A 26,907-nucleotide genomic window follows, 5' to 3' on the forward strand; every position below is an offset into this window, starting at 1 on the left:
TTGTCATTTATTCCACCATGAAGTTTTCTAAAGCCTTGGAATCTTAATTTGCAAAACTAATATCCCCAAAGCAGACTATAGGGGATGCATGGAACAGAGAGAATCAATGATAACTTTCAAGGATAAAGGATAAACTGCCAAAACTCCAAATGTTTCTATTCCTGTTGTTCTACAGACATATCTAAACCACTTCTACGCAGTGAAGCCCTATTGATCAAGAAGCTACTATGCCTAGTAAGTACATCTTGAGACCAAACAATGTTTGAGTTACAAAATGCTGTTGAAATCTGTACAGGAATGTAGAAGTTTCAAAAAGAGTTGTCCACAAAGCAGAAATGTTCATTGGAGACCGTCCTGCCATGATTACCTCGGACTGTTTCTGCAGGTCTGCCTTCCACGTGTCGTAGAACTCGGAGTCCCCTTTCATGTCATACTCCTGGTCAAACATCTCCTTCAGCTTCCTTTTCTTCTCTATACGACGCTCAGCTGCCGTCATTTCGGCTTTAGTCTTCTTCTTAGTCTCCTCTTCCTCACCTTCAGACAGGAATATACATAAAGTAAACACTTGCAAGGCCTCATGCTTTATCACATCAGACTTAATAGAAGAAGGATGGATAACATGGGTTCAATCAGCAATCAGTATCTACGCACCATGACCATATCTACAGAATAAATTGGGCCTTGAAAGAACAGACTTGTGGAGAGAGTCGGTGTGGAAATGACAAGTGGTTGAAAGAGGACAAGTCTGGTCCAGAAGTGACAAAGTGATGGTTAATATTGAGAGTGTATCATATTTGACAATGACAAACCCATTACCCATTTATGAACATCCCTAGGTACATTTGGACATAGTTCATACTGGAATGACAATGGAAGCTCATTAATCCAAAATATTAACTCTGCTTCATGTTAGTAAATATTTACCTTAGATAGTTTATTTCATCACCCCAAAGTTAATACACCAAGAAAATTTCACTCTTGCATTTATCTATCTCAGCACACCTACCTTCTTTCTTCACTCCTTCATCTTCACCATCTTTGTCCTCCTCCTCCTCCTCTCCATCGCTTGTCTTCCCCTTGTGCACTTCCCCGGTCTCCAAGTCTTCAAAATCTCCGTACAGCTCATCTACAGCACAGCAGTCATTGAATATTGATAGAGAAATGCGAACAAACCTTTGTGGAAAAGCATTTTGCGATAGCGCGTAAAAGTCTTCAAAGTCTCCGTGACAGTAAGAGTGAAAACTGAAATTCACCTTTGTGGAAAAGTTCAGTTGTGTGCAAATAATCCTGGAAGCAATGATGTAATGAACTGTATATGTACTGCAGGATGTTACCATGTGCACTTGCTACTTGGAATGTTACCATGTGCACCTGCTAATGTGGAATGTTACCATGTGCTACTTGGAATGTTACCATGTGCATCTGCTACTTAGGAATGTTACCATGTACACCTGCTACTTAGGAATGTTACCATGTACACCCGCTACTTTGGAATGTTACCATGTACACCTGCTACTATGGAATGTTAACATGCACACCTGCTACTATGGAATGTTAACATGTGAACCTGCTAATTTGGAATGTTACCATGTGCTACTTTGGAATGTTACCATGTGCACCTGCTACTTTGGAATGTTACCATGTGCACCTGCTACTTTGGAATGTTACCATGTGCACCTGCTACTTTGGAATGTTACCATGCACACCTGCTACTATGGAATGTTACCATGTGCACCTGCTACTTTGGAATGTTACCATGTACACCTGCTACTATGGAATGTTACCATGCACACCTGCTACTATGGAATGTTACCATGTGAACCTGCTAATTTGGAATGTTACCATGTGCTACTTTGGAATGTTACCATGTGCACCTGCTACTTTGGAATGTTACCATGTGCACCTGCTACTATGGAATGTTACCATGAGCACCTGCATCTATGGAATGTTACCATGTGAACCTGCTAATTTGGAATGTTACCATGTGCTACTTTGGAATGTTACCATGTGCACCTGCTACTTTGGAATGTTACCATGTGCACCTGCTAATGTGGAATGTTACCATGCGCACCTGCTACTTTGGAATATTACCATTTGCACCTGCTACTATGGAATGTTACCATGCGCACCTGCTACAATGGAATGTAACCATGTGCACCTGCTACTTTGGAATATTACTATGTGCACCTGCTAATGTGGAATGTTACCATGTGCACCTGCTCATTTGGAATGTTACCATGTGCACCTGCTAATTTGGAATGTTACCATGTGCTACTTTGGAATATTACTATGTGCACCTGCTAATGTGGAATGTTACTATGTGCACCTGCTACTTTGGAATATTACCATGTGCACCTGCTACTATGGAATGTTACCATGCGCACCTGTTACAATGGAATGTAACCATGTGCACCTGCTACTTTGGAATATTACTATGTGCACCTGCTAATGTGGAATGTTACTATGTGCACCTGCTACTTTGGAATATTACCATGTGCACCTGCTACTATGGAATGTTACCATGCGCACCTGCTACAATGGAATGTAACCATGTGCACCAGCTACTTTGGAATATTACTATGTGCACCTGCTAATGTGGAATGTTACTATGTGCACCTGCTACTTTGGAATATTACCATGTGCACCTGCTACTATGGAATGTTACCATGCGCACCTGCTACAATGGAATGTAACCATGTGCACCTGCTACTTTGGAATATTACTATGTGCACCTGCTACTATGGAATGTTACTATGTGCACCTGCTACTTTGGAATATTACCATGTGCACCTGCTACTATGGAATGTTACCATGCGCACCTGCTATTATGGAATGTAACCATGTGCACCTGCTACTTTGGAATGTAACCATGCGCACCAGCTACTTTGGAATATTACCATGTGCAAGTGCCATTACATGATGCCACCGTGTGTATGTTGGAATGATATGAGCCATTTCACCCACCATCTTCCTGGAGTCTTGCCGCTGCATCTTCACTCTTGTCCCATTTCCCAGTCACAAAACAATCACGTATAAGCAGGCGTACCTACAACAACAGATATCATGCACATGTTTCCCTCTCAACTAATCGTATAAAATATCAGCTCTTATCACAATAGAATGGTATTACGCATATTTCAACACTGTTGACTTGAAGACCAAAGATGAATATATATATATATGTACTAAAACCAGTAATTGGTGACAGTTAGTATAATCATTGTGAAGTAGACAGTATTTATAATCCGATATTATACAGTAAACTCTTTTGTGAAAACAAAACAACTTTGTTTGCTTCAAGCATCACCAACCTCCTCCAGGTCCCAGTCGTGCATGCTGTCCTCACAAAACTTGGAACAGTCCATGTTGTTTAATCTCGAATTTCCCATCCTCCCCTTGTCCTTCTTCTGCTTGAGCACCCTGAACAGACCTCCCACCTCATCCGTGTCCTTATCCGCTTCTTCCTTCACAGTCTCCGCTTCTGTTACCATGGTAACATAAATGTCATAGAAGTGAACTTATCAAGGTATGATTAAAGCTGTATTGATCAGTGCAAGGTAAGTCATGTGTGCACATTTCAATATCTGGACTGACAGGACACCCAGTATGAACACAACATCAGACATCAGTTCACAGATGTTGAAACTTTGTTTACCCACATGGTGCATAAATAACCAGCTTCAGTCACTCACAGGACAAAATATATATGTATTTGACATTAATGAGTCCAATGAAATTACGAAGCAGATTCAAGCAGCTTTGTTACAGGGAGTATCCCAGATATTGAAAATTTTAACTATAAATTGTATATTTATATACTTATCCTATCTCACGACTTGCACCTCTCTCTCTTCATTCGACCATGAGTGGAAACGAATTAAAACTTTGCTCCAAGGCCTACCTTGCCCCCTCTCCCGTGCTGTGCGTGCCTTCTGTGTCAGTCGTGCTCACTAGTCCATGACAGCACGAGGCATGCGCAGTCCTCACCCACGTGATCACCTCACATACTCATTCTCGATCTTGGAGCCATAAAAGGACAAAACCGGAACGGTGGTAATCTATGTAGTGGGGAGGTAGGGAGGGACTTTATCGCGTGAGATAGGATAAGTATATAAATATACAATTTATAGTTAAAATTTTCAAATTTTTAAACTTATCCTATCTCACGACTTGCACTTATCCCACGGTAGGAAGGTGGGTCATAGATTACCCGAAATTCAAGCGATAACAGCTAAGTGTTATGCCCAAACAACCGTAGGAAGCAACTACAAGGTAGGCCAATAACTACCAAGTTACTACGTGCGAGGGTTAGTTCGAACCCATTGACTTACTAAGCACAATTGCTCCCAGGGACCGGGATTCCCGAGCAATGTGGTGTTCAGTCACTACCTTCACAAAGTGAAAGGACGTAGCTTAACGAGTGTAATCAGTCGCATCGCCACGATTTCCAAGGTACCCCCGTAATAAAAGTCTAACGACTAGTATCGGGCCAGCCCCTGCTTCGAAACAACCCCCACAGACACCGTCCCGAGGAGGGTGAAAGAGAAATTGAATCGGTAAAACTCACAATTTTAACGTTCAGTACCACAACATCATCTTATGACTTCCATTACTTACCACAATAAGATCACATAGATGTGTATAGGCACTTAGGAGCATGAACGCTACGAAGTGTAACACTTCGGGAAGGACTCACTTCACTGACTTAATTACTCCGTGGAGCAGAGGACAGTAAGTGAGGTGGCGACTCTCTGTAGTCTCAAACAAATGAGAGGAGAAATCTAAATCCCGGAAGACGTAAATCAGAAAAAGTTTTTCAGATTTATTCAGATTGTACACAAGCAGAAACGATCGCGACTTGGGATCAACTGCACAGTGGGATCCATATAGCATCGGAGCACAAGGAAGTTCATTATCTGCGATGTTGTGCCGCTGATAACTGCTGGGCAAGGACGAGTGGTCCAAACTGATGAAGGCCTTGAATATCCGTCACCGACACATCTCTGAGGTAATGAGACGAAAATACTGTGTCAGATCGCCAAAAACAACCCTCCATTATGGCAGTTAACGAGCAGTTGCTATGCAACGCCATAGTAGAAGCCAATGCCCTGGTTTCATGAGGGTTGACTGCCGTAGGTGGTGGCAAACCGGCAAAAGTGTAGGCTCGTAGTATTGTAGCTCGTAGCCAATATGAGAGTGTTGTGCGAGAGACTTCCGCCTTGGAAGCAGTAGACAAGGGTATAAACAGTCTCTTACGCAGACGGCGGCGCTCTTGCGATGCTTTAAGGTAACGCTACGAAGTGTAACACTTCGGGAATGACTCACTTCACTGACGTAATTAATCCGTGGAGCAGAGGACAGTAAGTGAGGTGGCGACCCTCCAGCGTCTCAAAAGCGAGACCTGCAATGGTCAGTTCGAACCCATTGACTTACTAAACACAAGTGCTCCAGGGACCGGGATTCCCGAGCAATGTGGTGTTCAGTCACTACCTTCATGAAAGTGAAAGGACGCAGCTTAGCGAGTGTAAACAGTCGCATTACCACGATTTCCAAGGTCTGACGACCAGTATCGGGCCAGCCCCTGCTTCGACACAACCCCCACAGACACCGTCCCGTGGAGAGTGAAAGGGTAATTGAATCGGAAACTCACAAGTCCCAGAAGAATCGAAGACACAAATCAGAAATAAAATTCAGAATTTTATTCAGATTGTACACAAAGCAGAAACGATCGCAACTGGTGATCATCTGCGCTGAAGCTGATGGTTGTCCCGAGTGCCGAACAGGCGATAATGACAATGCTGAATTCCAATTCGTTGTGATGAAGGGCCCTTTCTCCTGATGACCACTGCTAGGCCACTTGATGGAGAAAGTGAGCGCCCCAGCTTGCAAGATGTGCCAACGAATAGGTGTTGAGTCGGTATGAAGGGCACCCTAGAGACTCCAACACAAACATTCCACTTGTTGAGCCACCAACGAAAGACTGAATGTAGTTGTGCGGGAAGACGAATCAACTCCCTGGGGTTGTCGTCCCCGATGTATGGGCACAGAACCATCTGAAGAGGGCAAGCTGCAGCTGGCCCCTGTCAGTCAGCACTTGTGCCGACGCCAACCACCCTAGTAACTTCTGCCACTGGCGAAAAGGTGTGGGTTGGACCAACACTAGTGGTGCGTTGCACTGAATCTTGTCCCACCTCTCCTGGGGCACAAACATCATGACCTGGCGTGTTGAATATTGTCCCAATAAGAAGAAACAGCGGGTCGGTGTTACCCCTGATTGCTCCGAATTTAGCAGCCATCCTAATTGCGTGAGCAACTTGATGATGAACTGTCTGTGGAAAGGAAGGACGACTGGATCCTGCTGGGCTTGAACACAGTCGTCGATATTGTTGTCAATTGTCACGCTTCGACAATGCAGGTAGCTGGTTATCAGAATGGGTATCTGAGTAAAAACCCACGGGGCTGCGCATATGCCCATACAGCAGGATCCTCCATTGGTATCAATGACGCCCCATAAAAGTAAATCGAAGATACTTCCAATAGTCTGGATGTATCCGGATGTGAAGGTAGGCGTCTCACAGGTCGAGGGACTGACTGACTGACTGAGTTTAGTTTTACACCGCCTTTAGCAATAATCCAGCAAAATCACGGCGGGGGGCACCAGAAATGGGCTTAACACATTGTGCCCATGTGGGGATCGAACCGGGGTCTTGGGCGTGACGAGTCAACGCTTTAACCACTAGGCTACCCCACGGCCATCGCAGGTCGAGGGAAATGAGAGGTCTAACCACTCTTGCCTCTGACAAAAAGATATCTCCTGATATAAGAACGTTCAATAAGTCGAGCAACTACGTCAGTTCTGACGGAGTGCTCAATGTAGTATGTTCGGCGCATGGAGATTGTCAGTCAATCTACAGGAACGTTCACATTATAAACAAATTGTAGAAATTCGTAGGATCGGTGACCTCAGGAACGTTTCTTTTGGCCGAACAAAATAATGGTGCGCCAGGTGGAGTGATATAGGTAGTAGATCGCTGCCTGGTGACAATCCTTGCATAATGCAGTGACCTCTGAACTCAGTGCTTGACTAGGCAAACCGTTCACGGGTGTTTCTGTCCGTCACCCTCAATAAGCAGTCTCTCTCGACTGGCTGTCAAAATCCCGACACAGTCACTCTTATCGGGAATGGCAGCGTTCGTTGTTACTTGCATTTATAGGCTGGACTTGGTATCCGATTCGTGGGACCAAGAGAATTCTGCAAGGGCACTTCATAGTCACTCTAATCATCAAAATTCCGGTAAACAAACAGTAGTCCGCCATTTGCAAACGTTACACACGAGTGACAAAAAATACGGACAACATGGTCTTTGGTTAACCGGGCGAGTCGCAACCCATAAATTCCGGGCTGAGCTATGCTGGCTATTTGACAAAACATTGCCGGTACCATGCGCAAGAACTTCATCCATTTGTTATCTGTCCAGAAACTTGCTTATCATGTAAAACAAAGGGAGCTGAAGATGACGAGCCGTCTGCAACAATTGCACCAAGGGATACACAAACACGCTGTTACGAGTAGTCTGTAGTAACAAGACTCATCGGAGCGTCGTAGAGTATTCCTGGCTCGCAAGCGTATCTAGTTATGCCATATCGGGTGGTTGCAGAACTGATATCTACACCGAAGGGTAGAATCGTTGAACCGAATCATTCATCAAAAGTGAAGATCGGATGGTAGATTAAATCTGGAATGAGATGAGCCCCAGTCACGGAGGACTCTTGAGAACTGGGATCATCAGGCCGTCAAGTGCCGAGCGTGATATCTCTAGATGACTGCGCTACTAACAACACATGTAAATCAAATCGGCATGGTGAAGCACATAGCTACTACCTCTGTACATTGATCTTGAACGGCCAGGTGAACTGGTTCGACGATAGGGAGCTTTCGACCTGGTGAAACGATACGAGCCGGCTGGTAAATCAGTTCAGGGTGGTGAGCCGGAAAGTTGACGTGATCTGAATCAGTCCGATGTGATCTGAATCGTGACTGATCTGGATCGGTTCGGTAATCCGAAACGGTTAAATGATCTCAGCTGATGGAGAGATCTAGAACGCTCAGATGAACCAGTGAGGCGAGGTGAAATGTTCCGGCCGAGGTGAATCGTTTCGTTGCTGTGAATTGAATCGATGATGTGAACTGTTTCGGCGATAAGAAACAGTCTTAATATTATGGCAAACTGAGTCAATGTCGTATTCACATACGGCGTGGCGAAACGGTTCGGTCTGGTGAATCCATTCGTGTATGGCGAACCGATTCGGTGTGGTGAATCGGTTCGGTCTGGTGAATCCATTTGGTATGGTGAACCGATTCGGCGTGGTGAACCGGTTCGGCAATTTGATGGTACGGTCTGGTGAAACCATTCGGTATGGCGAGCCGATTCGGTGTGGTGAATCCATTCGGTATGGCGAACCGATTGGGTGTGGTGAATCCCTTCGGTATGGCGAACCGATTGGGTGTGGTGAATCCATTCGGTATGGCGAAACGGTTCGGTCTGGTGAATCCATTCGGTATGGCAAACCGATTCGGTGTGGCGAATCGGTTCGGCGATTTGACGAAGTAGATCGGATGTGTGAGTCAACTGGCAACACAGAGCGTTTTGATGAGGCGGAACCACGAGAAGACATCTAATGATGCGCCCATAAAATTATCACCGTCCGACATGGGAAACTGCGGACGACGAGCAGTTAATACCGGTCGTTAAAAGCGGGGGTTTGTCGGGTGATCAACTGTTGAAGTGTAACGAGCTCTGACTGCCAGCCATCGGGAGCAAGTATGTCTACATGCTCTAAAAACGTCCTTAATAAGGGAGCACATTCCCGACAACGTTTGCTCCAGGAACATGACGATTGGGGATCCGAGGAAGTAAATATTGTTACAGTGTGCGCAAAATTACGCTACTGAGTCTAGACTGACAAGACGGGATATCCTGATTCACCTAAAGTGAATGAGACCGACTTCGAGAATCACTCTGACGAAAACACACCTTACGGCTAGGTGAACCGGATCGAAATGGCCAACCACCTCGACCAGGCGAGACTGAACGACTACGGGAATCAAAACGCTGATGGTGTGTCGAACTGAAACCTATGTTGAGGTGAACTGAGTCGGGAATGTGAACCCGTTCGTCCTGGTGAACCCCTTCGAGTACGTGAATCAGTTCGGTCAGGTGAACCCATTTGATTACGTGAATCAGTTCGGTCAGGTGAACCCATTCGAAGATGTACTGGTGAGCCGGCTCGGCCGTGTGAGCCGGTTCGGCAGGTTGAGCCGGTTCGGCTGTAATGAGCCGGTTCGGCCATGGTGAGCCGGTTCGGTATGGTGAGCGGTTCGGCTGTGAGCCGGTTCGGCGTGGGTGAGCCGGTTCGGCAGGGTGAGCCGGTTCGGCCATGTGAGAGCCGGTTCAGGGTGAGCCGGCTCGGGAAAGTGAACGAGACCTAGAACGACTCCTCCCAGCCGTGGAAATAGGAGAGCGGGTACGTTCCAACCGCGCCGATCCCCGCTTCAACGATGAATGCTTAGAAGTTCTCGAAGTCTGTGATCGTTCCGAAGAAGCAGACCTACGAGATAATGTAGATCGCAGGTCTGGCGTAGAAGAAATATCGGTCATTACCACCCTGGTACGCTCATGAGAACTTAAACTGGGTGAGGGAAGCTCCCTAAAAGCCTTCTAACGTTCTCAGATAAATAGGAATCCGACGAAGCGTCCATAAAATCTTCGTCAGGAGAGACGGGCGATTGAGAACGGTGAGCAGTGAGGGTGGGGCGATCTAAGCATTGTTTCTTAGCGGGAGATGGACCAGACCCCGCAGAATTAGTCCTAGCCCTATCTGCCAAACGTCTGGCACAAGCACGTTTGTAAAATTTAAACGCCTCATTAGACAGACCTGAACACTTCGGACAGCGTGTGTCCCAGTCACAAACACCCACATAATCAACACACGATGTGTGTGGGTCCCATGCTGAAAATACTTTATTACAACGGGCGCAAAACATCCGTTTACTGGCCTGAACAGGCTTAACCATTTTGAGCAAATCTCAGACGAAAAAATTTTCACGTCCACTCAGTGGAGCGACAAGAAAGAGAATGAGTATGTGAGGTGATCACGTGGGTGAGGACTGCGCATGCCTCGTGCTGTCATGGACTAGTGAGCACGACTGACACAGAAGGCAGTGCTCGTTGGAAGTCCAGCACGGGAGAGGGGCAAGGTAGGCCTTGGAGCAAAGTTTTAATTCGTTTCCACTCATGGATTACATGAATTTCAGGAAGGTGAAAGAGAGAGAGGTGCAAGTCGTGAGATAGGATAAGTTTAAAAATTGCCTTTGCAGCAAGGTTGGTCTTCCACTGCAGGCCTGCAGACAGATTTACTGTTATTACACTTCATCTGCTTTGTTGTGAGGCTATGTACCAAAGTCAGATGTTAAAACAAAAACAAAGAAACTATCCATATCCATATGCCTCAGGAATGTTTTACATTAAATAATCACTTGGCAAATGTTTTCACACTTACCATGCTTATAAAGGACCAAACATTCACACCAGTCACTCACTGAACACAGTATAATTAAATCTTTGTAATGACATTTATATATCTGATTTCTGAGACAATCTATCATATCTACAGTAAACAAATGGTTTCATCTTGTTAACATTATCAGGGATAGAAATACTTTTTTTTCTAAGTGTGCCTTAGGGCACCAGACAAATATTTTAGTTGTGCCTTTCAGAAATTGAGTATGTCCACATGTTTTTATAATAAATGACAATGATGATGATCATTTGAAATTTATTGTTAAATAAAGAAATGGGTTATGAGCATTCAAAAATGAATGGTATTATTCAATTTGGAAAAAAATAATTGTTTGGGGGATTAAATGACTAAATGTGAGTTATGTCTCTGAAAAATCAGGCATGTCAAAAGGGCACCGAGAACATTTTTTAGCAGTGCCATTTCAAGATTTACCATGCCATGGCACACTAATATATGGGGTATTTCGAACCCTGAATTATTCTCACCATCTTCAGGTACTTCCTTGATGCCATCCAGTTCTTCCTCCTCTGACACATTTTCTTCACTACTATGACCTTCCTTCTGATCAATACCCTTCTTCTTACCAATCTTCTTCAGCAGTTTCATCTCTTCATCTGAGTCATCTGAGCTTGAAGAAGACTCGCTTTTTCTGAATTTGACATGTCTTCTTCACCTGACACAGACTTCATCTCCACTTCATCAAACTCAGGAACTAAGGAGTTTTTGAGTTCAAGTTTGGACTGTTTATTCACCTTTTTATCAATTTTCACCTTTACATGTTTCGATGATTTGTTAACAACATCAGTCAATAATTTGTCTGGCTTTTGTTTCCTTATTAACATATTTTCATTGTCTTTGTGCTTTTTTGAGTTAAAAGGTGATTTAGAAATGTCCGAAGTTTCCTTCTTAGAAACAGATTTAGGTGGATCTGTCTTCTCTGCCGTGGAGCCAACACTTTTTAAGTCTTTCCTTTGTACTTTACTGACACTCACAACAGCATCTGTATCCATCTGGTCTTCATCGCTGTCTTCATCCGCCTCATCACTACCATCACTTTCATCATCATCTTCACTTTCATCACTCTCGTCTATATTGTCACTGTCATCACTTTGGTCCACCTCCTCACTTTCATTGTCATCCTCACCTTCTTCATCCTCACTTCCACTGTCATCCTTACTCTTATTGTCATTATCTTTTTCCTTGACTATTTCATCAACCTCATCATCACTCTCCAAATTAAAGTCCAACCAGACATCATTGTCTTTCTGGGACGTCAGTTTCCTCTGTTTCTGAGTTACACTCCCATTCTGCTCGGGTGTCTGTCCCAGTTTTGACACAGATGTATTTTTGAAGAGTTGTATCTCATCGTCACTGTCTGCAAACACTACAGCCTTCTCTCTCTGCTCACTAGTCACAGCCTGTATAAATGTGAATGGAACAGAGTGAAATATGTCTGGACCTTAACCATCCACCTGGATGTGTATATGAGCAGGCAAACCTGAAACCAACTAATCCCCATTTCAATTACCTCAGATTAAAATCAACATTGTGGAATACCACTCAAGGACCTTATTCTGAGAGTAGTTTTCTCCCGGCATTAATTTTCTACATAGCATTAAAATCAAAATGCAAATCTTACAACAACAAAAAATGACTAAAGCAAGGCAAGACTGCAAACATTTCAGCTATTTTAATCGGTCTAAAACCCCAGGGAGTGAAAACTGCTAACACAGACAAGTACCCATGGTAATCTTGGAACTTTCTCTCTACTGCTGCCTTTTCTTATTTATTACACATTTCTTTTGTACCCTCAGCCCATATAAGAAGCCAAGTGACAACCAACCAATAGATACAGGTTGCTGAATGGTAATTTAAAAAGCAAATGCAGGTATGATCAATTCTGATGCAGCTTGAAGCATTCTATAGTGAGGCTACTTGGGTCCCACATTCGCATGGTAACCTGGAAATCATAATCTTAAAAGTGGGACATTGACAACTATAATTGCTACAAGAGCATGATATAACATTCAATCTGAAACAAAGCATCTGATACCCTAAAGCAGAAGATAAAACGCATCAGTTGGGACAGATCTTATTTCAGTTCATATGAATTTAAAAAGAGAATCAGATTGTTGTTTAAAGCCTCAGTCAGCAATATTCCAGCTATAGTGGCCTATATTTGAGTCTTCACCTGGGCCTCCTTTAACAAGCACTAAGGTGATCCTCAGTCACTAAGGTAACCTTAGTGCAATGTTAAAGAATGGGAGTTAAGGTTAACCTTAGTAAAGGTTGCTTCATGAAAGGACCCCCAGAACAAATCATTGGTCGATATAATGAACACCGATCTACGTACTTATAAGCTACAATCAACAAAGTTACAGAGTCTGAAGACCAAGCCCAGATTGCGGACCTACCCCAACCTAGGCTCCACAAGTACGTGCTATAGGAAACAATGTATCTGCTTCACAAACACTAATGTATACCATTTAAGACTTATCATTTTCGAGTACTCAATACATAGTGGAAGATGCCATCAGTTTATATTAAATTATGTTAAACTATTACCTCTTCATCACTGTCAGCCTCTTCTTCATCACTATCTTCATCATCTTGGTCTTCATCCCCACTAAACACCGCTCGCCTCCTAGTGCGACCATCACTTGTCTGCACTAACTCCTCTTCTGGTAAAAGATTGCTCTGCCTGCAAGAAAATAAACAGGAAGTTATTTCACTAGTCAAAATTTCTAATCCGAAATTGTCGTATATATTCTCACATTTTCATTCATGTATGAACCTAAGAGCTATCAAATAGAACTAAAAAAATGCTCAAATGAATAGATTCTGAAAAAAATTATTCTCAGCCAAAGATATCTGATTCCAACTTAACAGTTAATACTGACATTTGCAGCAGACATAGAGCTGAATGTTAGCCTATGAGAGGCCTAGATAAATACCTATACAACTCGTCATGACACATTGCCTTTGCTACTCACCCGGCCACATGTTCATCGTCATCTTCACTACTGCCATCATCTGCATCAGCTGACTGGATCGGAGCTGTGTTTGTAAACACGCTCATTTCACTTGCTGTCAGTTTCTTGTCGATGGGGTTGATCATCTCTATCAGCTGAGCCACCATCTTGTTGCCTGGTGTTTTGTCCTGTAACCATGGTAACCACACCATCTTGACAACAGTCTGACATTAGGAGACTCCATTCTCAAGCGTCATCAATATGTAGGCAATAAATGCCCAATCAGCAATAAACCAGCTATTTAACAAGGACCTGTGACCAGGGCAAGACAAACAAGTGGTCGATGTTATGACCAATGGTCCAAGAGATTCAGGTAAAATGATGCAAATTAGCCACATCAAAGACTAAAACCACCTGATTCATATTTGGTCTCCTCTTGTGACGTGTATTGGTCTTATTCTACTCAGTAATCCCAGACCGCCTCCGTGGTGTAGTGGTTAGAGCGTCCGCCCGGAGTGCGGAAGGTCGAGGGTTCGATCCCCGACTGCGTCATACCAAAAGATGTTAAAATATGGTACTTGTTGGTCCCTGCCTGGTGCTCGGCATTAATGGGTACAACAAGGACTGGTCGGCTCGGAGTCAGTATAATGTGTCTGAGTGGGGTATTCATGCTTCACTGCGGCATGGTATCACAATGGGCTAGCACTATAAAACCAGCTTCAGTCTGGGCTAGTACAACCAGCCGCACATACACACGCATGCACGTCGTCATATGAGCGAAATATTCTCAAGCACGACGTTAAACCCAATTCCACCACCACCACCAGTAATCCCAACTGAAAAACTTTGGGAGTGTTTATCATTGTCTCCGACTTATGAGACATTGTCAACATGTGCTTTTTCTTGTTTAACTCTTCATTCAGCAGTATTTCAGCTGTATGAAGCAGCTTGTAAATAACCAAGTCTGGACCAAACAATTCAGTGATTGAAATTGGAATTAATTCATCAGAATGCGAAAACATGAAACACCAAGTGTGACACCCAATCCATTACAACCAACACAGGTTGCTGGGGACCTATTGTAACCAAGAATTTCAACTGGCAATATGCATAATAGTATTTAATAAGGGTAAATATATTTGCTTTACAAATATACCACTGTGATGACAGTGTATGAAATAAGCAAAAAACCCAACCAGACATCAGGGCTGGTAACTTCAAAATGTTACCAGCCAAAAATGGATTTTACCAGACCAGACACCAACATATGGTGAATTTACTCAGTTGTATGGAACATTTTTACCAGACCATCGGGCTGGCCAGCTTTAGAATAAGACCATCCGTCAGAAATCTAGCCCGTCTCGGGCTGGCGGACGGGCGTTATTTCATACACTGGTGATGATCTGATCTATTGATTAGCAGCCTCATATGAACTAGTAGGACACCCTATTCAAATTTATTCCCGTAATATCATTGCTGGGGACATCAGAAAGGGGCTTCACACATTGTATCCAAACATGATGTACTGACAATATACTTCTCCCTGGAAGATGAACTAAAGCTTCAACCTATCTACTTGTGTCCTTCCTTACCATACCATGATCAGACATTAATAGCATAATGCCTACAGGTACTATAGAAGCTATGAGAGCTAACCACCTGTTCCTTAACACTGTGAGAGTGGCTGCCCCCCCCAGATCGATGTACACAGCGTCCTTGTCATACACGATGCCCCCAACTCCTGACATGGGGGCGTAGATGAACCGCTCCTTGTCATTCAGGGAGCGCCTCTTCTCTCTGCTGGGGGTCGGGCAGGGGTCAGGCAGGAACTGCATGTTGTGAATGTTGAAATCTCCACACCCTGGAAACATTTCATTTATTATTTGTTTGTTGTTTATTAACTCTGCACTCAGCAATACTCTAGATAACTGAAAGTGGTATGGAATCAGTATAGACCAGGGCCTAGATTTTCGAAGCTCTCTTAGCGCTAAGATAGTCGTAAGTTAATGTTAATGTATGGCACTTACGGCTATCTTAGCACTAAGAGAGCTTCGAAAATCTAGGCCCAGATCAAAGAAGTGGCTGACATCTGAACATAGCATCAAGCAAGTCATCAAGTCACCAGGCCTGACCTCCTGATCCAGTTAGTAGGCTGTAACAATGCAATTACCGGTAACTATACATGGATTGCAATTGTTGAGTATCCCATAGCAATTAATTGATGGTGGAAACGAAAAACTATCGATTCATCGATAGTATGTGTGACTATCGATAGTTTAGTAATTGACTTCGGTTGATAAATGTGCAGCGCAAAATACAGGTTTGGTCACAATAGACTATCGTTATTGCAATAGTATGTTGCAATAGACTATCGCTATCACAATAGTTGTTTCCCCCTCAATAGTCACCCCTACCAGTTAGTCACCGCTTACCACAAGCACAAGCTGCTGGGAAACTATAAACATTCTTATCCGGAATCCACAATTGCTGAAGCAATTAGACCATGATTCATTACCTACCATTACTCTCAGAATTACAGAAATATGATATAAAAGAACAATGTAACTGTAATTTTTCAATCATGCACAAAAGAATTTCATTAAGTATAACATGGAAACACTCTTTGACATGACACCCAGCCCACTGCTAACAGCTACCTGCAATGTGCACCATCTGTTGGTTCTTCATGTGTGTTCCCCGCACATAGCCATACAGGCACACCTTGCGGTCACACTTGGAGTCAAGACGCATAGACTCAGGGTTGGTGATGTCCTCCATCCTGTAAACATGGGAGAACCACTTCTATACACTGGGTCAGGCAGGGTTACAGGACAAATATCGGTAACTCTGTCAACATTGTTACCAAGCTCCTGCTGCCTTGACTCAAATTACCATGATATACAAACAGCAACAGAATAAAACTCCTACAAGACAGTCTAATAATAACAATAATAATAATTCATTTATATAGCACCAAGTATGAATCTGACTAGTTGCTCACTGGACGTTGTAATCAGAATCTGATTATTATTACCCCGGATAACCAAAGCTGCCTGTTAGGCGCCAGAAGGTTATAGTCAGATGACTTTATCCAACCAGGTACCCATTTTCTGCTGGGTGAACAGAGGCAATTTTGAACAAACTCACTTGCCTAAAGGTGAGACCACATGTATCACATGTGCTTCGTTGTTGAGCAGGACTGATGTCCTAGAAACTCTGTTAGTAATGTATGTACCTGTCAGCCAGCACATATGGGTGTGTCATCCTCCACAGCAATGGGCGGAACTTCATCACAGAGATAAAGCGACACAGATTATGCACCTCAGTACGTTGATATTCTCCATTGATCGTGCCAGACAGGTAAAACAACTTGGCTCCCTACAAAGCAATGATACAGTGCTGAGATGAAACTCCTTATATAATGTTTTACATAAGATTTGTACTTGTCACATGCAAGTTCTCATCATTCATATTTCTGTACATAGACACATACATCATTCATGTACTGCCTGCTTTATGTGTGTTGTGAAGCTGTCTATCGTGCAAGGAGGGAAAGTTGGAAGAGAGGACAGGAGAAACTGAGAAGGGGAGCTAGGACAAGAGGCAGGGAAGGAAGCAAGTTTTTCTGTTATGTAATGGCATGTCAGCTTGATGTTACAGAAAAGCCCAAACTTTATCAATATTAGCACTCTGGTACAACCCATATGCTGACAAGACTAGAAATATAATGACATCAAATCTAGGATTAAAACCAGTGATCATAGGCAAATTGGCATGCTTCAAGAAGAAAAACCGAAGAAACTATCTTATCACTTCTGACAAATAACCTGCTCTTTCCCTGTAACTACAGTTTTTTCCTGATTCCATGTGTCTGGAGTCTAGTGGACACTATGCTGACTACAGGCTTAGGTGGCTATTTACTGGTCACCTCAGTCAATATCTGCAAGGGCACTGATGGATATGGTACATCATACATATCCATTTGATAGGAAGCGTGTTGGCTTGTCTACACCACAAGATATACTAAAATAGGTCACCTGATAAATTTCTGTCCAAAACCTGTGTTTCATCCTCTTCTTTGTTTTCCTGATCTTCTTGCTGTCCTTGAACATGTCAAGGTGAGTTAGCACACCCATGATACGAGGAAAGCCGTGAACTTGGCAGATGTTGAGGAACTCAAATGTTTCCATCTCAAACCCAAAACTGGCATCCACCAGCAGCAGGATCTACAACATGTATGAAAACAGCCGTATCAAGGATCTGCCTGGGATTCAAGTGCCAATGGCAGGAACATTACATTGTTACAATTTGCATTTTATATGGGTCATATTTTCTCAAATTTCAAGCAAGTTAAACAATAAAATATTCCTTATCATGCCTTATCATTAAAATCCATACTCTTAAACAGATACCTTTACAAAGTGAGAAGATAATTTTGAACTATATTAACAAGAATTTGGATATTTCTTTTTATTCCAATGAAATATACTGACATTTTGATCTAGACTCAGAGCTGGTCTAGATAAACCTCTGCATATAGAGGGCAACACGTGGCATAGGTCAGTCACAACACAGCTGGTAGTCTCCTAGTTATCTCCATATGTGGTTGACTATCTAAGTCACTTTTACTATAATACTATTGCAAAATTAGTGTGATAGTAAAAGTGCTATTACATTATGGCACAAAAGATGAGTCAGTCTGCCAATATGACTGAAGAACATGGACATAGTCAGAGGACAACCTTCACTGTACATTTCTTTGCACAATTCCAGATTTCAAAGACAACAAGCTACCTGTTTTTTAAGGCACTTTAACTTAGGGCAGTAACGATGAATCGAACTATCGATGCATTGCAATTGTTAAGTCTTCGATAGCAATTAATCCATGATAGAAACGAAAAACTATCGATGCATCAATAGTATGTGTGACTATCGATAGTTTAGTAATTGACTTCCGTTGATAAATGCGCAGAGCAAAATACAGGAAGATTTGTTGCAGACTTGCAGCTTCATTGAGTTTATGTTTTAACTGTTTACTTGAACCTGGTTTCACGTATCTTGTCAGTTATTAAAAGAGATTGAAACTTCTTCAACTTGTTTTTTATTTCATATAAACTATGCATTCATTTGGGAAATGACTTCAAATGAGACAATTCAAGGCTATCGCTATCACAATAGTATGTTGCAACAGGCTATCGCAATAGTTGTTTGCCCCTCAATAGTAACCCCTACTTTAACTGCCATAGTTTCAGAATAACAGAGGCATTAATTTCAGTCAATTAAAAATTCCTTCATCATTTATTCTTACCAGGTCAGCAACCTTGGCCAGATCAATCATGCTGTTGATATCATTGTTACACTCTATGAGAGTGAGGCGTCGGTCCTTCCCTTCAACACACAAGTCATCATATCATGTAAAAATATTAACAAAAGTGTCATTATAGCACTGCCGGAAGCGCGCTCATAAAATCTCCATCTCACCACAAAATGTTTGCAAATGAGTGTTGTTTTATGCTTCAGTTTGCAAAAAATCAGGTTTCATCCATGTTGCATGCAAATACTCAAGTTCTGGTCATTAAACTGACTGACTGAGTATGGTTTTACACGCTTTTAGCAATATTCCAGCAATATCACGACAGGGGACACCAGAAATGGGCTTGACAAGTTGTACCCATGTGGGAAATCGAACCCGGGCCTTCGGCGTGATGAGCGAACGCTCTAACCACTAGGCTATCTCACCGCCCCTCTGGTCATTAAAACCAGCGACTAAAAGGATGAGTAATGTGTTTGACCTGGGGGCATGATGACACATACAGTAACCAAGGTAACTAGAAGCTTCCCATTTCAGTAAACTACCATGAATCATCACTGGGTAGACAGCATACATACAAAACATGTCACATATATACATAAAAACACCCAAGTCAGAAAATAAACATAATAATCTAGACGGGGAAAACAAGTATGAACTGGAGCAGGCTACAGACCAACAACTTGTTCAGATAATCACGTGTAACCATGACTGTTCCCTGCAGCCCTACTGGTAGTGTGTCCTCATTCCCTGATTTATTACCCACGAGGTCAACGTATTGGTAGTTGCATACTAATCTCGTACGTCACACGAGTGTCGTATCACGTTGACCTGTGTCGTAACGACTTGACCTGAGATTCTAATGATTTGATTGGATAACCGATGACCTCTCAATTAGGTCACATTCTGAGGCAACTCTTTTTTCATTCATAACAAACACGTGAATTCATTCATTCTACAACTTAAATGCATTGTGGGAATGTAAACATTGCGAACGTTGCCATGTCGCTGTTTAATTGTGAGTCGAACTGAGACATTATATCCGTTGAAAAACATAAACGCAATGTTTCCACCAGTGATATTAGCCAATTGAAGCAACTGGAAACCAAGAAACGAGGTGCTACGGAGAAGTTTACTGTAGGAGGCTGTACAAGGCGATGACAACTTACATGCATCGTGACGTCGGTTACCAAGGCAGTGACGTCATTACAGTGTGACGTCATGCAAAACTTGCACTAAAGTACAAAACTCTTCCGCAACCTCTTTATGAAACCAAAACATAACAAAAATACGCTATTTTGTCAAGTTAATGCATGTAAGACGTGGGTAATAAATAAAATACCGCACTCGGTCTCATTACATACGAATTATACGAAACTCGTGACCTTCCTATGGTATCTGACCTCGCTTTCGCTCGGTCAGATACCATAGGAAGGACACTCGTTTCGAATAATTCGTATGCAATGAGACCTTGTGTAGTATTCTCTATGTATGGACAGTTGTTCACAATATCAGTTACTGGTTTATCTGGTCCAGTCTTGATTATAAACAGACTGCTGTCATACAGATGGAACAATGCCTACTATTGCATTAAACAACAAACAAACTCTTGCAACCATGGCAATACTATCTGAAACGTGTGACTCACCTGATACAACTGTGACTGGTCCAGATATTTGAGACAGCTTCTGCTTGGCATAATTCTTCACAAGGCACTGCATCAGAGTGGACTTGCCCACCTTGGGTGGCCCAACTATGCCCACAACAACAGGTGGAGGCTCATCAGGTGTTCGATCCACAAGAGGGATGTGATGTTTCTTGGTCTTGTGATCAAGAGTTCTAACATAAAGGAAAATGTGAAAACATCATTTTCAATAAGAGTACAAGGGTTATTTTCAAGCAAATTGTATGCGTGATGGTTGCTACCATCAGAGTGGGATATGCCTACCCAGGCACCTGGTGTAATCACTGATGTTCAGTGACCCATATAATTCATATCACTATTTTGCTGTTTACACAAAGTGGAATTTGTTTCTGCTGACTCAGAGACTGATAATTCTCTACCATTGATATTTTGAATTTACAGTAAGGTGAATAGTTCAAACATGAAAAGCTTTGATTGAATCAATTCATATTTCAACAATTCATCATTAGTCCTGATCATGTTCATAGTTCAATATTTCATCAAGTTCATCATGTTCATAGTTCAACACTCTGGATACTCTAAACTGTTACTTACACAATCATTCACCTTTACTTAAACGAGTACACGCCTACGTGCTGAGACAAAGCACCATCCTACCTTTGAACACGTTTTGCAGTCTTGTTAGCTGACTGAATAGCAAAAGCTCTTGGGTTCCTCTGTTTGGCTGTCAGGTCTTGTTCATGTTTGTCTTTGGCCTTCTTCTTCTCTGCCTTTCGCCCAGCCTGTCGGACACGATGGGCCTTCTTTTTATCTTCACCTTCCATGACTACTAGAAAAAAGAAATGACTTGGTGAGGTGAGGTAAAAAGGGGTTAACAATAACATCTCCTACACGGTTATTACAACTGCATTGTAATGTGCACAACATGTGCATGCATCGCTGTTTCTACAAGAAATTAAAGTGAGTGAGTGAGTTTAGTTTTACGCCACACTCAGCAATATTCCAGCTATATGGCGGCGGTCTGTAAATAATCGAGTCTGGACCAGACAATCCAGTGATCAACATCATGAACATCGATCTGCGCAATTGGGAACCGATGACATGTGTCAACCAAGTCAGCGAGCCTGACCACCCGATCCCGTTAGTCACCTCTTATGACAAGCATAGTCGCCTTCTGTGACAAGCATGGGTTGCTGAAGACCTATTCTCCAAGAAATTAAAAAAGAAATTAGGACTTGCCCCTCAGCCAGAACCGATTTGACAAATGGCCAAGGCATCCAAGAGCTTGTAGAATTACAAACATTTTAAGGTGTTTCTATACAATACCACTAACAGGGTGTGTAGACTATCTGAGTTACTTTCTATTTTTGACTAATCTTGACTAGTACCAATTTCACAGTGCTAGCCAAATGAGACATTGGGCTGCAGTATTAAACGAATACCCTACTCAGACACAGCATCATATGATACCAGTCCTAGTGTTATACGTCTACACATTATATGATACATGTACCAGATGAAACTATCCCTTTTCTCATCATATAGGGGTGGTTTATCAGACGTGCGTAACCTATTAGGATACCCCATACTTGACCATAACACAGCCAACCCACTGAATGAAGAGTCAACATGGTCAAGCTATTCTTATCAACAAGTATCAACCACAGCAAAATCCAATGTTAGGCTTGATAGACTTGTACGTCATAGCTTCATGTGTTAAACTGACAGTCCATGTAGAGTTGCCTTAACGTCAACTGTCAACATAATGATTAAAAAATACAATAGTTTGACCCCCTTACAAGTCTTCAAAACATGTAGTCACTTCAATTAATGTCCATCTTCATTCATTCCACTGACCCTTGATTTGAGTGAGTGAGTTTAGTTTCAGGTCACACTCAGCAATATTCCAGCTATACGGCGGCGGTCTGTAAATAATCGAGTATGTACTAGACAATCCAGTGATCAACAGCATGAGCATCGATCTGCGCAATTGGGAACTCAGGCCCTTTGCTTTGATCAGGACCTGTTGATGTCGATGATGCAGATGGCAAGCGAAACGTTATCATGTATCACTTCGTGAATCTATGTTTGGTATCGACATGTAACCCGTACATACAACAAAGTGTAAGATAATCTACTACTACCAGTAGGAGTGGTGCCCTGGCTATATGTTATTTTATAAATTTATAAGCACAGGAACTGTCTGGAAATTAAATTATTGTAACGGACGATTTGTAAGTCACCGTTAATCAGGAATACACTTAAGAGTCTTAGTTGAATCGGTAAACATACCTGGAAATATGTAATTATCGTGATAATGCTCAGTTCCGAGTTACATTTCATCTGTAAACAACATATCTGGAGAACCACGTGGGGGCGGCCATGTTTGGTAAGGGAGATAATCTATGTTTCTTCGGCAAAACGGGTTACCTGCCTGATGCACACATGCAAAGTGTTGTGTTCGATTCGCATGAAAATGTCACATGTCAAGATTCTTGCCTGACTTTTTTTTTGCATTTATGTCTTTCATTTTTTAAGATAAAATATTTTACAGTACCCTTGGGATTATACTTTGAGGCATTTTTTTTATTTATTTTACGTCAAATCACATGAATATCTTCTCTTTGGAAATCTTTCAGAAAGCGCAGCTTCCTCCATCCTGGATAATCTCCAGGGTATACGTTACGATACCTCTCCACTATATATAGTGGAGAGTGATCGTAACGTATACCCTGGAGATTAAATATACGTTACGATCCCTCTCCACTATATATAGTGGAGAGTGATCGTAACGTATAACCTGGAGATTATCGAGGATGAGCTTCCTCTGGCTTGTACCGAAACCCCTTTCGTTTATGAAACAGAACCCAATATATTATTCTTTCTTCTTCCCCTGAGGTATACGTCTGGTAATATGGATCATTATGTACAATTAGAAACCAATATTTTTATATTTTGCTGCGGAGCCTGACATAATTGAGATTTCTAAATATAGAGGCTCATGAGACTATTGATTGTTTCTGTTATTTGCGTGGAAATTATATTACATTAAAGAAGAAATGATGAACAACCTGTGCTGGGCATACTCTAGGGCATTGGCTCTGGTACACTAACCTGTACTTTAGCGAGAAACTACGAAGGACACAAATGTCTATAACAGCAAACGCTACTCAATTAAACATTAGACACAAAAAGCGTCCGTAAAATATTTCGTGTTACCTCAACACGCAGCTCCGGGTAACATACTTGACTGACTGACTGACTGAGTTTGGTTTTACGCCGCTTTTAGCAATATTCCAGCAACATCACGGCGGGGGACACCAGAAATGGGCTTCACACAATGTACCCATGTAGGGATTCGAACCCGGGTATTCGGCGTGACGAGCCAACGCTTTAACCACTAGGCTACCCGACCGCCCCGTAACATACTTGAACGGTAGACAAGTGAGTGAGTTTATTTTTACGCCACACTCAGCAATATTCCAGCTGTATGGCGGCGGTCTGTAAATATCGAGTCTGGACCAGACAATTCAGGTATCAACAGCATGAACATCGATCTACGCAATTGGGATACAATGACAGGTGTCAAGTTTGTCAACCCAGTCAGCTTGCCTGACCACCCGATCCCGTTAGTTGCTTCTTACGACAAGCATTGGTTGGTGAAGGTACATTCTAACCCGGACATTCACGGGTCGAACGGTAGACAAGAGTGAAACATGGGATGATATGGGTATAACATGTACACCGCTTGTAACAGTAGTTGTGTTATACCTCAGCGAGTCAGCTTAATGAGGCAGGAAAGTTCGAATGCAGTGATGCAGGTCTGAGACGTTGACTACCTTGATGGAACCCACGAGCACAGATTTTGTGTAGTTTGCCATACAGACCCTGAAACAAATATATTCAAGAAAGCCCATGCAAGTGTACAATATGTGGCAAGTTTTCTGGCAGGCACATTATTATGACATTTTCTTTCTGCCTTTACTGTACCATCCTGTCTTTACTGTCATCCTGTCTTTACTGTAATCCAGCCTTTACTGTCATCCTGCCTTTACTGTAATCCAGCCTTTACCGCCATCCTGTCTTTACTGTCATCCTGCCTTTACTGTACCATCCTGTCTTTACCGCCATCCTGTCTTTGCTGTCATCCTGCCTTTACTGTAATCCAGCCTTTACTGTCATCCTTCCGTTACTGTCATCTTTCCTTTACTGTCTTCCTTCCTTTACTGTCATCTTTCCTTTACTGTCGTCCTTCCTTTACTGTCATCCTTCCGTTACTGTCACCCTTCCTTTACTGTCATCCTACCTTTACTGTCGTCCTTCCTTTACTGCCATCCTTCCTTGACTGTCACCCTGTCTTTACTGTCTTCCTTCCTTTACTGTCATCCTTCCTTTACTCTCTTCCTTCCTTTACTGTCTTCCTTCCTTTACTGTCTTCCTTCCTTTACTGTCTTCCTTCCTTTACTGTCGTCCTTCCTTTACTGTCATCCTTCCTAGACTGTCTTCCTGTCTTTACTGTCGTCCTTCCCTTACTGTCATCCTTCCTTTACTGTCATCCTGCTTTTAAAGTCATCCTGCGTTTACTGTCATCCTGATTATATTGTTATTCTGTTGTCTCTTGATTTCAATGTCATTCTGACGTTATTGTCACTTAGATTTCATTGCCATTTACTGTCACCCTGAATGTACTGTAATTATGTCTTTACTGTAATTCCGACTTTATCGTGTCGACTATCAGTAAATGGCTGGCAACCAATATAGATCAACCTGGAGGTTTTACCCTGATGATGGTCCTTAACGGCGTGTGTCATTGCTCATTCTACCTACCACCTGTTTATTTGATCAAGGTTCAGTTACTCACAACTATTTAGCTTTGATATTGTCAAATATACTTAATCCAGCAAAGATAGGACGTTTCAGTATTCCTCACGGGGAAACGTAAAACCTCAAATCAACACTATTTCACAGTGACGCATGAGCACATGCTCATGATATAGTCGGGCGATACAACTCAATACAATTAATATGTATCATGGGCATTTTAGGGTTTGCCGTTTTTACTTAGAAGGCAAATTTGATGCACGAAAAGTTTGTATCGAGGGATTAAGTTCCGACAACGGAATCTCGTATATGTCAAATTGTATTTCCCCTATTTGTTTCTGTAACCCGAATCTGTCAGATTTGGGATAAAACGAAACATTGTTTCTTAAGAAAGCAAATTGACACTGGGCATTTGACAGCAACTGTGTTGGTTACAAAACATGAAAATGTTTTCGTAAAATGTACATCCGTGAACAGTTGTGGCATAAAATTCCTTATAGACTATGAGAAGAATATGAGGCTGGTGTAAATGAAGTCTCGTGGGCCAAACCTAATTCCAAGAATAAACATAAGTATACGTTCCCGCATCTCCCTTGAAAAGATACAGGTGACGTGATGCTGGTTGCTTTTGAACCTAATTCTATGAAATTCAATTATCACTTCTTCATCGCGGAGAACACCTTTCGAAAGATCGTACTGTATAACTGGTTGAAGAAGCAGGAAGTGAAACATTCACACGAAGCGGACCATGTGCTTGAAAAACGACTGTGTCATCTCTAAAAAAATATTTTAACGCAATGGATTTAACGCTGTCTTCAAGATAATTGTAGTTAGATAGCAAAGTTAATGCACGTATATGTGTGTGCGTGCGTGCGTGTGTGCGTGCGTATGCTTGTAGTAGTCTGGACTAATGCCGGATTTACAGCGTTAGCTCACTGATCGAGACAGTTATACAAAGACACAACATACCTACTTAGAACCAGGGTCGGTGGGGTAGCCTAATGGTTAAGGCGTTCGCTCGTCACGCCGAAGGCCCGGGTTCGATTCCCCACATGGGTACAATGCGTGAAGCCCATTTCTTGTGTCCCCCGCCGTGATATTTCTGGAATATTGCTAAAAGCGGTGTAAAACTAAACTCACTCACTCACTTAGAACCAGTTCTTGTTTTATTCCCTTAATCTATTTAAAGCGCCAGGCTAGGTAACATCAAGTACCATATTTTAAAGCTTTTTGATATGACGCCTCAGGGATCGAACCACCGACCTTGCGTTCCTCGGGCAGATGACTCTAATAAGCGGTTTCACGCAGTGAATGAGTATGGCGTTGATGTTTGCAGTATTCCATCAATGACATCTTAATGTGGCACTTTCGGAATTGTCAAATCTAGTAAAAATGATTTTAATTTGTCGCGAGATGGCAACGCTCTTAAAAATACGTCAATTAGTCATGCATGCTGATGTCGTCAACGGCTTTAAAATGATGACGCAATTTATGTCAAATTTCCAACAGTATATCTTTGAAAACAGTTGCTATTTGAATGTCTTCCGGGGCGATGGGGTAGCCTAGTGGTTAAGGCG

At 42.4% G+C, this 26,907-nt stretch overlaps 1 protein-coding gene across 1 annotated transcript in view; it reads right to left on the reverse strand.

Annotated features, from left to right (window-relative positions):
* LOC124291766 (ribosome biogenesis protein BMS1 homolog) overlaps window positions 1-22,898 on the reverse strand; it is a 29,564-nt gene extending 6,666 nt beyond the window's left edge. Inside the window, exons 1-15 of the mRNA XM_046728838.1 lie at window positions 22,820-22,898; window positions 21,167-21,335; window positions 20,513-20,703; window positions 18,862-18,941; window positions 17,591-17,779; window positions 16,789-16,931; window positions 16,211-16,332; window positions 15,227-15,414; window positions 13,575-13,741; window positions 13,147-13,282; window positions 11,186-11,999; window positions 3,312-3,517; window positions 2,965-3,046; window positions 1,007-1,126; window positions 368-534 (exon numbers count right to left, since the gene is read on the reverse strand). Coding sequence (XP_046584794.1) covers window positions 368-534; window positions 1,007-1,126; window positions 2,965-3,046; window positions 3,312-3,517; window positions 11,186-11,999; window positions 13,147-13,282; window positions 13,575-13,741; window positions 15,227-15,414; window positions 16,211-16,332; window positions 16,789-16,931; window positions 17,591-17,779; window positions 18,862-18,941; window positions 20,513-20,703; window positions 21,167-21,333 — 2,772 coding nt within the window. The 5' untranslated portion in view covers window positions 21,334-21,335; window positions 22,820-22,898. The remainder of the gene's footprint in view (window positions 1-367; window positions 535-1,006; window positions 1,127-2,964; window positions 3,047-3,311; window positions 3,518-11,185; window positions 12,000-13,146; window positions 13,283-13,574; window positions 13,742-15,226; window positions 15,415-16,210; window positions 16,333-16,788; window positions 16,932-17,590; window positions 17,780-18,861; window positions 18,942-20,512; window positions 20,704-21,166; window positions 21,336-22,819) is intronic.
* Between the last annotated feature and the right edge of the window lie 4,009 nt (window positions 22,899-26,907).

Source organism: Haliotis rubra, unplaced genomic scaffold (genome assembly GCF_003918875.1).
Source record: "Haliotis rubra isolate DU_JTF1 unplaced genomic scaffold, ASM391887v1 Scf5, whole genome shotgun sequence".
Classification (NCBI taxonomy): domain Eukaryota; kingdom Metazoa; phylum Mollusca; class Gastropoda; order Lepetellida; family Haliotidae; genus Haliotis; species Haliotis rubra.